This window comes from Pongo abelii, chromosome 2, assembly GCF_028885655.2.
Source record: "Pongo abelii isolate AG06213 chromosome 2, NHGRI_mPonAbe1-v2.0_pri, whole genome shotgun sequence".
Taxonomy (NCBI): domain Eukaryota; kingdom Metazoa; phylum Chordata; class Mammalia; order Primates; family Hominidae; genus Pongo; species Pongo abelii.
Window position 1 is genome coordinate 74,373,259 of NC_085928.1, and position 14,360 is coordinate 74,387,618.

The 14,360-nt window shown below is 39.1% G+C and overlaps 1 protein-coding gene across 2 annotated transcripts in view; it reads left to right on the forward strand.

Annotated features, from left to right (window-relative positions):
• SUMF1 (sulfatase modifying factor 1) overlaps positions 1-14,360 on the forward strand; it is a 106,405-nt gene that overhangs the window by 6,528 nt on the left and 85,517 nt on the right. For both annotated transcript variants that reach the window (XM_002813496.5, XM_002813497.6), the window contains exons 2-3: positions 8,002-8,175; positions 11,718-11,792. In XM_002813496.5, the coding sequence (XP_002813542.3) occupies positions 8,002-8,175; positions 11,718-11,792 (249 nt within the window). The remainder of the gene's footprint in view (positions 1-8,001; positions 8,176-11,717; positions 11,793-14,360) is intronic.

Below are 14,360 nucleotides of genomic sequence, written 5' to 3' on the forward strand. Positions count from 1 at the left end.
TGGTCCTTTGAGCTGAGGGATGAACAACGGTTCTCATAACAGGAAGTATTTGCCACAGGAAAGCTTTTTCTTTAAGTCTTTTATGAAATCTCTTATTAGAGCCTCTTAATCATTTTAAGACTGCTCTTGAAACTTTTGTCTGATGTCTTCAATTTTTCTACTTCTTTGTAGAGCTGCTTAAAATGTTGATTTCTCCTTTTAGGACTGGGTTATCTTGTGTCCCAGCACTTAGAGTATAGTGAGAATAATGGACAAACCTAGTTCAGTCCTTGACCTGCATCTGTTAGACAGGTTTCATTGTGATGTTGACATGTTATGCATGTCTATAACTGTTATAAATTAAATAGCATTTTTATAATTATGCATAATTCAAATGATAAATTCCTCATTACAGTCATGACCTCATTCAATTAGTAAAGATTTTTTGTGTCTGCTGTGGACCATGCACCGTGCTAGGCACTGGGGATATAGAAATAAAAGATTCATTTCTGGTCCTCAAAGAGCCTAGGTTCTAGGGAAGATGAAAACACAGAATTAAGATACTTTGGGCAGGGTGCAGTGGCTCATGCCTGTAAGCCCAACACTTTGGGAGGCGGAGGCAGGAGTATCACTTGAACTTAGAAGTTGGAGACTAGCCTGGGCAACATAACAAGACCTCGTGTCTACTAAAAAAAAAATTAGCTGGGTGTGTTGGTGTTTGCCTGTAGTGCCAGCTGCATAGAGGCTGAGGTGGGAGAATTGCTTGAGCCCAGGAGATCAAGGGTGCTGTGAGCTGTGATCATGCCTCTGCACTCCAGTGTGGGGTGACAGAGTGGGACTCCGTCTCTTAAAATATATATATATATGTATGTGTATATATATATATATATACACACACACACACACAAACACACACACTCTGTGTGTGAGGGCACATGAGCTAGAGGGATATGCAGACAGGAAAGGCCTCCTGGAGGAGGTGATCCTTGAACCATGACAATATTTACAAACAGACAAAGTGGTTTATGGAAATGCAGGTGAAACACAGGGCAAGAGAGAGTGTGAGAGATGAGCTCTGATGTTTATATATGTTATTCTGAAAGGCGATAGGAATTCCTGACAATTTTAAGTAGGAAAGTAGTATGGTCAGATTGACATTTTATTTTTTTAAACAGGTAGTATATTTACATGGTTTAAAAATTTAAAAACATAGAAGAGTATATAGTGAACAATTTCTCATTTACCCAGTAACCTTCCCCTCAGACAACCACTGCATGCATTTCTTATATATTTCCTCAGAGCTATGTTCTGCAAATATAAGTAAATACAAAAATATGTGAACCTGTATCCCTCAACCTACTTTCACGCTAATGACAGCATATCATACTTACCATTTGTGCACCTTGCTTTGTTCTTATAGCTCATCATGGTGAGATCTTTCCATATCAATATATCAAAAGCATCCTTTTATATCCCCCTCTTCTTTTTTCTTTCCTATGGCTGCTTAATTTTCCATTTTATTGAAGGCCCACAATTTACTTAAAATGAGCCTACTACTGATGGACATTTAGATTGTTTCCAGCCCTTTTCAGTTGGAAAATTGCATTGGGTACAGTAGACTAACATTTTCAGAAGGATTAGTAGGGGCTTAAATATTTGTTGTATGAATTATTGAATGGAAGATAGATGACTTGGAAGCAGATGGGGATGTGAAAGGAGACTGAAGACAGGAACACCAATTACAAGGGTTCTGCAGTTATCTGGGGATAGAAAAGAGAGAGAGATTAGAGAGATACATATTTAGGAGATCGAGTGAGACTAGGTGGCCTGTGTAATGTTGGGAGTAGGGGACGCGAGTAGTCAAGGTTGGTTTCTTGGGATAGTAGTAATACATTAGACAAATAAAAACACATTTATTACTAATTTGTCATAAATGAAAACAGCACCATTTTTATTGGGAAGTACACTCATAGAATCAAAGCAGCCACCAGCAAGGAAAGTCAGTAGAAATAGAAAGTAGAATCAATGATTGTGGATTCCTAATTTCTGTTTCTTCTTATGTTATTTTTCTAATGCTTCTGCCCTTATTGCTAAGCGACTCTCTTTTTTTCCAACTAGTCGTCTCTCCTTGACTTCTTTTTTTCCCCTTTCTAATTTGAGCCCTTGTTTTTTGAAATTTTATTTTTAATTGACAATTTTATAACAATTTGTGGGGTACAACTTGATGTTTTGATATATATTTACATTGTGGAATGAGTAAATCAAGCTAATTAACAAATCCATCAGCTCACATACTTATATTTTTTATGTGTGGTGGAAACATTTAAAATCTATTTTTTAATAATTGTGAAATATATAATGCATTCCTTATTATAGTCACCACTCTGTGCAATACATCACTAAAGCTTATTTCTTCTATCTAACTGAAATTTTGTACTGTTTGATCAACATCTTTCCTTTCCCCATCTTCCCCTCTCCCCCAGCCTCTGATAACCACCATTCTACTTCAATTAGTTCAACTTTTTTAGATTTCACATATGAGTGAGATCATCAAGGCATTTGTCATTTTGTGCTTGGCTCATTTCACATAGCATACTGTCCGCTAGGTTCATCCATGCTGTCATAAATGACAGAGTTTTCTTCTTTTTTTTTCTTTTGAGATGGAGTCTAGCTCTGTCGCCCAGGCTGGAATGCAGTGGTGCCATCTCGGCTCACTGCAAGCTCTGCCTCCTGGGTTCACGCCATTCTCCTGCCTCAGCCTCCTGAGTAGCTGGGACTACAGGCACCTGCCACCACGCCCGGCTAATTTTTTGTATTTTTAGTGGAGACGGGGTTTCACCGTGTTAGTCAGGATGGTCTTGATCTCCTGACCTCATGATCCCCTTGCTTCGGCCTCCCAAAGTGCTGGGATTACAGGCGTGAGCCACCACACTTGGCCGAGTTTTCTTTTTAAGGGTAAAAATTATTCTGACATATATATATATATATATACACACACACACACACACATATATATACATTTTCTTTATCCATTTATCTGATAAGGGACATCTAGGTTGCTTCTGTATCTTAGCTATTGTGAATAATGCTGCCATGAATTTGGGAGTGTAGATATTTTTTCAGCATACTGGTTTTATTTCCTTTGGCCATATACCCAGAAGTGGGATAGCTGGATCATATGGTAATTCTGTTTGCAGATTTCTGAGGAACCTCCATATTGTTTTCCATAATCACTGTATTAATTTACATTCTCACCAACTGCAGTAGGGTTCCTTTTTCTCTACACCTTCTCCAACACTTGTTATCTTTCATCTTTTTGATGATAGCTATTCTAACAGGTGTGAGGAGATAGCCCATTGTGGTTTTAATTTTCATTTTCCTGGTGATTAGTTATGAAGAGCATTTTTTCTTATATCTGTTGGCCATTTGTATGTCTTTTGAGCAATGTCTATTCGGGTCCTTTGCCCATTTTTAAATTGAGTTCTTTGTTTTCTTGCTATTGGGTTGAATTCCTTATATATTTTGAATATTAACCCCATATAAGATGCATGGTTTGCAAAGATTTTCCCTCATTCTGGGATATCTCTTCACTCTGTTGTTTCCTTTGCCATACATTAGGCTTTTGGTTTGATGCAATCTGATTTGTTTGTTTTTGCTTTTGTTGCCTATGCTTTTGGGGTCCAGTCCAAGAAATCTTTGCCAGGTCTATGTCATGGAGCTTCTTTTCCCAATGTTTTCTTCTAGTAGTTTTACAGTTTCAGACCGTACATTTAAGTCTTTAATACAGTTTGAGTTGATTTTTGTATATGCTGTGAGATAAGGATCTAATTTCATTCTTCTACATGTGGATATTCAGTTTTCCTAATACCGTTTATTGAAAGATTGTCCTTTCTCCATTGTGTGTTCTTGGTGCTTTTGTTGAAAATCAGATGATGGTAAATGCATGAGTTTATTTCTGGGCTCTCTATCCTGTTCCACTGGTTTTTGTGTTAGCTTTTATGCCAGTACCATGCCATTTGATTAGGTTTGTAGTATATTTTGCAGTCAGGTAGTGTGGTACTCCACCTTTGTTCTTTTTGCTCAAAATTGCTTTGGCTCTTTGGGATCTTTTGTGGTTCTGTACAAATTTTAGGATTTTTTTTTCTATTTCCTTGAAAAATGACATTGGAATTTTGATAAGAATTACATTTGATAGGAATTACGTTTGATAGAAATTACATTGAATCCCGGCCTGGGATTAATTTCTTAATATCTTTTTCAGATAGTTTGTCATTAGTATAAAGAAATGGTGGCTAGGTGCAGTAGCTCATGCCTGTAATCCCAGCACTTTGGGAGGCTGAGGCGGGTGGATCACCTGAGGTCAGGAGATTGAGACCATCCTGGCTAACACGGTGAAACCCCGTCTCTACTAAAAATACATATATATATAAAAAAATGTATATATATTAGCCTGGTGTGGTGGCGGGTGCCCGTTGCCCCAGCTACTCGGGAGGCTGAGGCGGGAGAATGGCATGAGCCCGGGAGGCAGAGTTTGCAGTGAGCCGAGATCGTACCACTGCACTCCAGCCTGGGCAACACAGTAAGACTCCGTCTCAAAAAAAAAAAACCCAAAAAAAAACATGGCATCTACAATCAGGGACAACATAACGTCTTTGTTTCCAGCTTGGATGCTGTTTATTTCTTTCTCTTGCCTAACTGCTCTGTCTAGGACGTCCGGTATCATATGGAATAGAAGTGGCAAGAGTATGCATCCTTGGCTTGTTCTGAATCTAAGAGGAAAAGCTTTCAATTTTTCCCCATTGAGTATAATGTTAGCTGTGGGCTTTTCATATATGGCTTATGTTAAGGTACATTCCTTCAATGCCTAACTTGTCAAGAGTTTTTCTCATGAAAAGATGTTGAATTTTATCAATGCCTTTGCATATATTGATGTGAACATTTGGTTTTGTCCTTCATTCTGCTAACATGGTATATCACATTTGTAGGTTTGCATATGTTGAACCATCCTTTGATCCTAGGGATAAACCCCACTTAATTTTGGTATATGATCCCTTTAATGTGCTGTTGAATTCACTTAGCTAGTATTTTGTTAGAATGTTTGCATCTATGTTCATTAGGGATATTGGCCTGTATTTTTTTTTCTTCTAGTAGTATTCTTGTCTGGCTTTGGTGTCAGTGTAATGCTGGTAAAATGAGTTTGGAAGTGTTTCCTCTTCTTCAATTTTTTGGAAGAATTTGAGAAGGATTGGTATTAGTTCTTCTTTAAATTAGAATTCTGCCATGAAGCCATCTGGTTCTGGGCTTTTCTTGATGGAAAATTATTATTATTATTATTATTATTATTATTATTTGAAACGGAGTCTTGCTGTGTCACCCAGGCTGGAGTACAGTGGCGCAATCTCAGCTCACTGCAACCTCTGCCTCCTGGGTTCCAGTGATTCTCCTGCCTCAGCCTCCCAAGTAGCTGGGATTACAGGTGCGTGCCACCACACCCAGCTAATTTTTTGTATTTTTAGTAGAGACGGGGTTTCACCGTGTTGTCCAGGCTGGCCTGAAACTCTTGACCTCAGGTGATCCACCTGCCTCGGCCTCCCAAAGTGCTAGGATTACAGGCGTGAGCCACTGTGCCTGGCCGATTTTTAAAATTATTTATTCAATTTCCTTATTTGTTATCAGTCTGTTCAGATTTTCTACTTCTTCTTGATTCAGTCTTGGTAGGCTGTATGTTTCCAGGAATTTATCCATTTTTTTCAAGGTTATCAAATTTGTAGATATATAATTGTTTATAAGTAGTTTCTTATGATCCATTTTATTCTGTGATATTGAACTCTTGTTTATAGATTAGGGACTTGACAATTCCTAAGCTGCTGAGGAGTCTATTAATTAACTCACTCCGATGATTTGAAAATAAGACATTGTGTCTGTAAAGAGTGTATTTCTGACAGATGGTATGGTTGAAGGCCTGTGGTTTTTGAAAAAAGTTGAGATAGAATTCATATAGCATGCAATACACTCTTTTAACATGTACAATTCAGTGGTTTTTAATATAGTTATGAGGTGTTACAACTATCACTGCCTAGTTCCAGAATACTTCATCATCTCAAGCAGAAACTCTATGCCCATTAGCAATCATTCCCCATTCCTGCCTCCCCCTAGCCTCTGGCAACCACTAATCTACTTTGTGTCTCTTTAGATTTGCCTATTCTGGACATTTCATATGAATAGATTCATACAATATGTGGCCCTTTGTGATTGGATTCTTTCACTTAGTATAGTATTTTCAAGGTTTACGCATGTTGTAGCATGAACCAATACTTATTTATGTCTGAATATTATTCCATTTTATAGATATACCAAATTTTGTTTACTTATTCACCAGCTGATATACATTTGGATTGTTTCTGCTTTTTGGCTGTTATGAATAATGCTGCTATGAATGTTTTTGTACAAGTTTTTACATGGACATATGTTTTTATTTCTCTTGGGTATATACCTAGGAGAACTGCAGGGTCATATAACTCTTTGTTTAGCTTTTTGAGAAACTGCCAGACTGTTTTCCAAAGCAGCTGAACTATTTTACATTCCTACCAGCAATATATGAGGGTTCCAATTTCTTCACATCCTCATCAGCACTTGTTATTGTGTCTTTTTTGTTATAGCCATGCTAGTGATCATGAAGTGGAACCTCATTATAGTTTTGATTTGCATTTCCCTAATGACTCATGATGTTGAGTATGGACCTGCATTTTTTAACTGAAAATTTTCAGTGTGATCCTCAGATCCTGTGCTCAGTGTTGGGAATAGAGCTGTGAATAAGGCAGCCCCAGTTGCTGTCTTCTTGGAATTTAGAGTTCATGTGGGAAGGTAGATAGGAACAAAGTCATTGCAATTAGGGTTTTTATAAGGAATTATACAAACATAGCCCCTTAGTAAACTTTAAAACTTTCTATTTTAGTGAGGTAAGCCGTTTTCATGATTGTTGGAGGCCAAAATTCATGCAGTGGTTATTTAAAGATATTATAGATTGCATTTTTACATGTGCTTTTAAAAACAATTCAAAAGAAACAAAAGCGTATGCGAATAAAAAATATATAAAGAAAAAAGTGGGGCTGAGCACGATGGCTCATAATCCCAGCAGTTTGGAAGGCCGAGGTGGGAGGATCACTTGAGTGCAGGAGTTGGAGACCAACCTTGGCAACACAGTGAGACCTCATCACTTAAAAAAAAATTAGCTAGGCCGGGCGCAGTGGCTCACGCCTGTAATCCTAGCACTTTAGGAGGCTGAGGCGGGTGGACCACCTGAGGTCAGGAGTTCAAGACCAACCTGGCCAACTTGGTGAAACTCTGTCTCTGCTAAAAATACAAAAATTAGCCGGGCATGGTGGTGGGCGCCTGTAATCCCAGCTACTTAGGAGGCTGAGGCAGGAGAATCACTTGGACCTGGGAGGTGGAGGTTGCAGTGAGCCGTGATCGTGCCACTGTACTCCAGCCTGGGCGACAGAGCAAGACTCCGTCTCAAAAAAAAAAAAAAAAAATTAGTTGGGCATGGTGGCACATGTCTGTACTCCAGCTGTTTGAGAGACTGAGGTGGGGGGATCTCTTGAGTCTGGGAAGTCAATGCTGTAGTGAGCCCTGATCATGCCACTGCACCCCAGACTGGGCAAAAGAGTGAGAACCTGCCTCAAAAAAAAAAAGAAAAGTGGAATATTCTCCCTACCTCTGCATTCTAGCTATTAGCGGCTTGGTGACTGTTATTCCAGATCTGTTTCCAATGCAGGTACAGATTTGTATCAAGTAGTGGTTTGATTAAGGAGATTACCTTCTTAAAGAATTTTCACTTCTTTTTGAGACTCGTGATTCACCTTCTTTGGGGTATAGAGAGATTTTTCCTAATTTTACACTTATTACCGTGGTGAAGATTTACTAACTATTGCGTGCTTCCTGGGTGCTAGGAACTTTACCCCTACACAGGTACACCTTGGCTGTGATGCATGACTTCTTGTGTTTCACCTTTCATTGTAGATGGTCCCCATCCCTGCTGGAGTATTTACAATGGGCACAGATGATCCTCAGATAAAGCAGGATGGGGAAGCACCTGCGAGGAGAGTTACTATTGATGCCTTTTATATGGATGCCTATGAAGTCAGTAATGCTGAATTTGAGAAGTTTGTGAACTCAACTGGCTATTTGACAGAGGTAATGGGATTGGGGAAAGGAGGGAGAACTTGTTCTTTTCCAGAACTTTTAAGAATGCTTTAATAGCAGCTAAGATTGACTGACCACTTTTACCGCATTCTGTGGTAGAACTGTGGGAAGCATTTTATTGTATATATTTCATCTTAATTTCTCACAGCAACCCCATGAGGCAGGTTATTTTTCAGGTGGCATACTGAGAATTAGAAAAGTTATTTGCCCCACATCACACAGCTAGTTGGTGGTAGAGCTGGGATTCCAGCCTGGCCAGTTTGACCTCAGAATATGTGCTATAACTATTATGCTATATTGTGTTAATGCTTAATGTGTCAGAGAATACCACTGTCCACTAAGGCTTTTTGAGATAACAGATGGCATGTAAAGTAAGACCACTTTTCTTCTCAGTAAGTTGCAGTTTGTTTTTTTCCAGAAGCATTTCATATTTTTTAAATGATAAATGCAGAGGTGCAGCTTTTCATTTTCGTGACTTTATTCCAACACCTTGACAACTGACACATGCTGTGCTATGGCAGTTCCGGACATCATCTGGTGGTCACTGAATCACAGAGCAAGGTTCTGAAAGTGAATGTTGTCCTAAATGGGAATAGGAAGAGGAAAGCTTTCTAGTCTATGAATGTTTATGTCAGTTTCTGAAATATACTTATTTTATATGCTTTCCAGTTTTCTCTCAAAAAAAACCTTTACTCTTGTCTTCAGTTTGTGGGGTCCCTATTCTTTTTTTTTAAGACCCCAAATGTCTTTTTGTAAATTATTATTAAATGAATAATTTGAGAGTGAATGTTTAAAGTAAAACAACTTTCAAATTTGGTTTTGCATTGTCACATTTCTTTGGAATTTTCTCAAATATATAAAGTGGTTAGAAACCTTTTTTGGGCCGGGCGCAGTGGCTCACGCCTGTAATCCCAGCACGTTGGGAGGCCGAGGTGGGCGGATCACAAGGTCAGGCGATCGAGACCATCCTGGCTAACACGGTGAAACCCCGTCTCTACTAAAAGTACAAAAAATTAGCCAGGCATGGTGGCGGGCACCCGTAGTCCCAGTTACTTGGGAGGCTGAGGCAGGAGAATGGCGTGAACCCGGGAGGCGGAGGTTGCAGTGAGCCGAGATCGGGCCACTGCACTCCAGCCTGGGTGACAGAGTAAGACTCTGTCTCAAAAAAAAAAAAAAAAAAAAAAAACCAAAACCGTTTTTGTACACATTCGTAATAAGCAGAAGTCCTTTTCCTTTTGGTTTCACAGAGATACTCTCAGCTCAGGTTCCTCAATAGTTTACTTAGAAGACTTCTAAAGAACCAGGGTTCTCCATGAAGATTAGATAGAATAAGCAGAATTTAGGGCATCTAAAAACATGGATAGGGAGAAGTTATAAGTTGGTACAAAAGTAATTACGGTTTTGTCATTACTTTTAATGTTAAAGACCGCGATTACTTTTGCAGCAGCCTAATATATCTGGTTATTTACTACCCTTGAGCCAAAATGTAGTATTTTCTTCAATTATAATGCAAACAACAAACCACAGCAGTAGTAGCAGTACCTCTAACTTTGTTACCAGTAGAAATCACAGACATTTTTAATCATATTTTTGTTGTTGCAGAGATGTTGAAATATTGTTTGCATTCATCCCCACTTTGAAATATGATAATTATGAGACCTGCCACTAGATCTTATTTAATATATTAATGAAGAGCATATTTAATACTATAGCACTGATTTGTTTATTAATGTTTTGATATAGTGACTTTTCTTCATAATACTATTTATTTTATTTTATTTTTTTAATTGATTTTATTTTATGCATTTAAACATTTTATTCTGAGAAGGGGGTTCTTAAGCTTCACCATACTGCCAAGGAGCTCAAAAAGGACCAAGAACTGCCTTGGACAAAATGCTCTATTTTTTTAATGGCACTCTTTTCCCATCTCTCCAGCTTTACTTTATATCATGCTCCTCTTGTATACTATGTTCTAGCCCTGCTGGTTTTGTTTCTATTCCTTGAAAACTCAACATTCTTTCCCACCTCAAGAACTTGGCCTGTATTTTCTCTCCGCTTGGAATTCGCAGTCCTCTTGTTTATCCCCCTTATGCATGGTTGGCTCCTTCTCATTCTTGAGTCATCTCAGCTTAAATGTCACTTTCTCAAGAAAGTTTTTCATGACACTCTACCTTACAAGGTGTAGTAAAGTTATAATTATTTTCTTCCATTCGTTGTTTGGCTTGATTTTTTTCTGTGCTCCCACACTTAAGCACAATAAGGATAAGGGCCATGGTTATCTGATATTGACCTTATGTCCCCTAATGTAGCCCCAAACTGGGCACATGATAGGTGTTTGATACATGTTTGTTGAATAAATAAATGGCTTAGGTAGTTAGTCATGGCAGTGTCACAGGGAATGCAGGAAGAAGATTAGGGGTGAAGAAAAGATGGTAGCCTCCACTCTGGGAAAGGAGTTGGAGATGCTTGTAAGATCTGCAATATAAGGATCCAGTACTCAGTTAATTTCATGTAGTAGGAACAGGACAGCACTAGAGGTAGAGATTTGAGAGTCATTTGGAGTACTGGCTATAGTTAATTTGATGAGATTGAAAGTTGTCCATCAACAAGAATCGATCAGTGTATCTCAGAGTGCATCTCTTGAACTACCTGTATTAGGACAACTAGCTGTGTGCTATTTACACATACAGACTCCTTGGCCTCACCCTAGACCCCCAGGATGAGACTCTCTGGTGTTGGGGAGCAGCAGTATGTAGTTTTAACCAGCTGATTACATAATCTCAACTGCACAGAGCCTGACAGCCACTGGTGTAGTAGAATTGCAGAGAGCCAAGGGCAGAGCTCTGGGGAGCAGCAGTGTTGCAGTGGCTGAAACAAGAGCCCACATATTTTAGGAGATGAATAAGAACACTCACAAATGTAGGAGGAGAGTCATGGTTACCAAGGGACAAACGACCTCATTTTCAGAATAGGGTTACATGCAACAAAAATAATCAGGTGGATGAAGAATTGAGACACTAATGTTAAATAAAATCATTACATATTTCCATTTGGTGCTTGAATTGGCCAGTTGAGATTTGTAAGCACATTTGACCCCTTAGTGGAACTAGAATGTGTCAGAATATGAGCAAACAGTGCCATTTAATTCGTTTAGCTAGATTCAGGACAAAGGACAAAGCTTGATTATATAATCTCACATGTACAGAATACTATTTCCCAGAGTCATTTGTGATACTTGGGGAAATGTATTTCTTTCAGGAACAGTCACGTTCTCAAAAGCGAATCTTGTTCAGTCTGCATTCTTATCAGCTAAGTGAGTCTTAAATGAAAATGGTCTCTGTAAGTGACATTAACTTGTTTTAAGAGGAAGCCAGAGACTTTTAGGTCAATTCTGAGTCCTCTGGGAAGTCATAAGAAAGACTCAAGTTCAATTGGACAAGAGGAATCACTTTAATAGTGTGGAGAGAAAATGGCACACATAGAACACATTACTACAACCTTTTCTGGATTTTTATTTCCTACCTTCCTTATAGGCTGAGAAGTTTGGCGACTCCTTTGTCTTTGAAGGCATGTTGAGTGAGCAAGTGAAGACCAATATTCAACAGGCAGTAAGTAATGTTTCAACAGGCTCCTGTATTTCTCTAAGGCTCATTGAAAAGGGTTTGGGTGAAAAATCCAAACCACACATGTCACCTTCCTCTCCCTGTAACACCTAACCATTCTCCTGCTGAGGATTGACCCCAAATAATAGGCCCATGGATCAGGACACCTTATCTTAAGGAAAATGGGACAAGATGGTATCTGAGGAAGTGCTGGACCTGGCTTGAGCTTCTGTCTTGTGTGCCAAGGAACACACAGTGTTGCTAGGTAGAGCTCAGTAGGCTCCACACTTCTGAGTTTCATTTACTTATAGCCATTTCTAGAATGGAGGGCTCAATGAGAACATTTTAAAATTCTATTCTAAAAGTCTCCATCTCCTCAGGTGCTGGTGTGGAGATAGAGCTTCCTTAAACATTTTTGAATTCATGGAATCAGAGTAGCATTCAAGAAAGGAGCCCTTTGTTCTGAATGTTCATAAAAAATGGAGGTGGTGAACTGGTTCTTTACATGCAGGGGTGTACCCTCCCATATGGAGGATCCAGGGAATGCAGATGAGGTGTGTTTTTCTCAGACATCATGGAAACAAACAGTGGAGTAGACTTCCACAAGCAGCTTTGTGATGAGTGGAACTTGGGATTCTTGTTCCAGACATTTTAGCAGGTTTGTGTATGTTTGAGTATTTGCTTGCTTACGTGTCTCTTGAAAATATAAGAACAAGGGAAGGAGTGAGGGTAAGCTGGGAAGTTGAGGGTTCACAAAACAAAGAGGGTAGAGAATGCAGAAGGGATAGGAGATGGTGAGAGAGGGAAGGAAACAGGGATCTGCCCACTCAAGGGAGGCTGATGAAGCCAGAGGCATTGAAGACAAAGGAATCCAGCCCTCATCTTCCTTTTTAATGCAAGTTGCCATTTAGTTCCTGTCTGCACTTCATCTTTGTGGGTGGGCCTCACTCTGTCCTCTCTTGTGAGCAGCCTTGCAAGAAAAACTAAACTGTCCTGGCTTATGTTTGCTTTCTCTTAAAACTAATGTAGAAAAATGTGGGGGAAACGGTGAGGTAAAACAAGACTTGCTTTCAGATCATATATAGGTGAATTGAGCCACTTTTTAATATGTGTTTTAGATAAATGTTTGAAAAATGTGATTGAGCTCCATTCGAATTTCACAGCTTTCTTTGCTCCTTACAAGTTTGTAAGTCTAATATGTAATCTGATATTCCTCCCTACTTTTTTTTTTTAAAGGGCTTTGAGGTCAGTTTAGGCTGGTGTTGGTGAGCCAGCAACTTGGGACATGTGCCTCATTTTAAGATACTGAGTTCAGGTGAGGGTGGGCGTTTGTGCTTATTTTTGTAATTTGCATTTTCAAATATGCAGGGCCTCTTGTCACTTGAGAACCTCCAAACACATTAGGTATGAAGTCAGAGGTGGGTCATTGCTAGGCTCTGAAGGTGCCTGTTGAGTACATAGTAAGGTGTGTGCTTGTAACTAGGATGAGGACAAGCGGCTCTCACTGGGGTATAGTGTTCGTCACTTGCTTAAATGCTCATAATGGAAAAGCAAACCTTTTAAGCTTATTTAGAAAGGGCTGAACAAGTAACATAAATGTGTCGATGATCAGGAAGAGCTAAGTTTTTGTTTTTTCATCCTCCTCATAAGGCCTGACTTACCTTTATTCACTGCACCAGACCTTTTTTTTATGTAACCCAGTGTCTCCAGAAGAGTAAGATGTGAGCTGGCCTACGAGGTAAATTTGAGCAGTAGGGGAGATGATTTTGGGTGGTAGATTGGCAAGCCTCCAATCTCACTGAATCACATAGTGAGAAAGCACTTTCCTTTTAGGTGTCTTTCAAGACTTGATTAAGTTAAAAAGAGAGACATGAGTCAAGTTTGAGTGCTAGCATATCCTTAACACTTGACTACACTTGTTACTCTCCATTTTAACATGGAAGAGGCCTTGGAAGTGTTCTCAGGCTACCACAGCTAGTTAATAATATTGCTTATTTTCATGTAATTATTTTAAGTGTTGCATTCTATTTATGACAGGTTATAAAAGTGAGATAAATTCTCCTTTTTAAAAAAAAATCTTCTTTTTTTGGTAAGACAAATACAGAAAATCACACAACACAAATGTACAGCTTACTGAGTTATCCTAAAGTGAACGTACCTGTAAGCATTACCCAGGTCCAGAATTAGAATTTTTCTGCCTACCCTAGCAGCCCCATCCAGGTGCCACATCCTAATCATCACCCCTCTCTGTCCCTAAAGTAGCCAGTACCCTGCTTCTCAAAGCAGACACTTCTTTGCATTTCTTTATAATATTATTACCCAGGTGTACATGCAAAGTTTAATCTTGTCAATTTAAAGGAAATTTGTGTCTTTTAAGACTCTTCTACAGGTTTCCCTTTCATTGCGTTGCTTCCCCTTACCCCCTAGTTTTTCCTACAGTGATTTATCTTTGAAGAATCTAGGACATTTAGCCTGGAGACTTTCCTACAGTCTGGATTTTGCTGAATGCCCTGTCATGGGGCAGTTCATCTGTTCTCTCTGTCCTCTGTATTTCCTGCAAATTGGTAGCTGGAT